General features: G+C 60.1%; 1 protein-coding gene across 1 annotated transcript in view; it reads right to left on the minus strand.

Moving 5' to 3' along the window:
• VOLCADRAFT_91314 (uncharacterized protein) overlaps nt 1-1,477 on the minus strand; it is a gene marked incomplete at both ends in the record, with an annotated part of 4,973 nt that extends 3,496 nt beyond the window's left edge. The window contains one exon of the mRNA XM_002950831.1: nt 1,178-1,477. Coding sequence (XP_002950877.1) covers nt 1,178-1,477 — 300 coding nt within the window. The remainder of the gene's footprint in view (nt 1-1,177) is intronic.
• Nucleotides 1,478-1,690: the final 213 nt, after the last annotated feature.

A 1,690-nucleotide genomic window follows, 5' to 3' on the forward strand; every position in this document is an offset into this window, starting at 1 on the left:
CCGAGAGGCCTGCGGATTTTTCAAAACCTGTCCTGCCGAAATCAAGTTCTCGGATCTGGATCCGGATCTGGCGTCATGCATATTTTCCGGCTCGGTGCTTTAGCGGAGCTTGCACGTGGTCACAGCCATGGGCACGTGGCCCTGCCAGGGTACCTGCCCGCCAACAGTGATCTGCCCTGGCTTCCGCTTTCTCGATAGGATAGGAGCCTCCAACGCAGCCCACGCAGAAGCCAAGCTCTAAGCGCTGAAACATGAAGGCCACCGCGGGCCCCGACATCCTAACAAAACTCGAACCAAGAATGTCGAACAACACTGTCCGAAGCAATCCCTTCGGGAGAGGGTTGGCCTCCTCCTTCCAGCCTCCTGTTTTGAGAGACGCAACTGGCTATCACAGCACCACACCCGCTTGGACCCCTAATCGGAAAACACGCACATGCACACGCACTCGCACACGTACCAAGGAGGCACGCGGCCCTGCGGTGATGGCGGCCTCGGCGACGCACAACGGCAGCAGTACAACGGTACGGCGGCATACCGGACGCCGGACGACGGTGGGCAGTCAGGCATCGAGCTGCTCCCAGCCCAGGCGGTCACGGTGTCTTCTTGGGCGGTGGCCTGGCACCACGGGGTTGGTTTTAAAGGTGGTCGCGACGGTTGGGGTGCTTTGGTGTTGTGTCGTTGTGGAGGGGGTTAATATATGCAAGGGGCCGGAAAGATGAGGGAGCGTGTTCGAGAGTGTCTCGGTACAACATGTGAATCGAAACCACGGGGAACCTTGAAAATAAGCTACAGCACATGTGTAAGAAACAAACACGCTGGTGGTTCCGTTCACTCCGCATCCGCCGCTCACGCACACTCATGCACGCTTAGCTCTGGGCCCGCCTCCTCGGGGCTCGTATGAGCTCTTCTTGCACCTCTTGCAGGTTACGCAGTACAGTGCGACCCAGCCATTGGACAGTGTAACGCGCAAACACACACATATGTTAGGGGGGAAAAGCCTCGCAACCCCACAACGTCGCAACCCCACAACGTCGCAACCCCACAACGTCGCAACCCCACAACGTCGCAACCCCACAACGTCGCAACCCCACAACGTCGCAACCCCACAACCTCGCAACCCCACAACGTCGCAAGCCCGAGCAATGCGGAGCTCTTCATGGTTCCAAACCTCACCCACCTGGGCGCCGACCTCCACCTGCACAAACACGGACAGCTCTCGTGGCGGCCCCGAGGTGACCCGTGGGTCACTGCAATCCAGCGCCAGGTGCGACACGTCCACAGTCGCAGTTGCAACCTGCCGAGGCTCTTCACCTCGGGGGCTGTAGCTTACAACCCATTCGACACCGTCCGCGCCGTCATCGGCAGGACAGCCCGATGCTGTCGGCGATGTTGACACGCCAGCCGGGTAAGGGGATCTTATGCCCATGCGCAGGGTGGGACGGCCACTGCCATCGCCACCGCCAGCAACATTGCCCATGGAAGTGAGTGCGGTGGCGGTGGCCGAGGCAAAAACGTGCCCTCCTGACAAACGCACCGCGATATCCAGGGTCGTGCCACAATTGCTACTGCTACTGTTGCTACTGCTGCTGCTGCGGCTGCTGCTGTTGCCGGTGATTGCTGGTGCGCCTAGAAGCAGCATCTTGACGACGCCTACGGCCTTGTTCGAGGCAGTGCGCAGAGGAAAGGACAT

Source organism: Volvox carteri, assembly GCF_000143455.1.
Source record: "Volvox carteri f. nagariensis unplaced genomic scaffold VOLCAscaffold_20, whole genome shotgun sequence".
NCBI lineage: Eukaryota > Viridiplantae > Chlorophyta > Chlorophyceae > Chlamydomonadales > Volvocaceae > Volvox > Volvox carteri.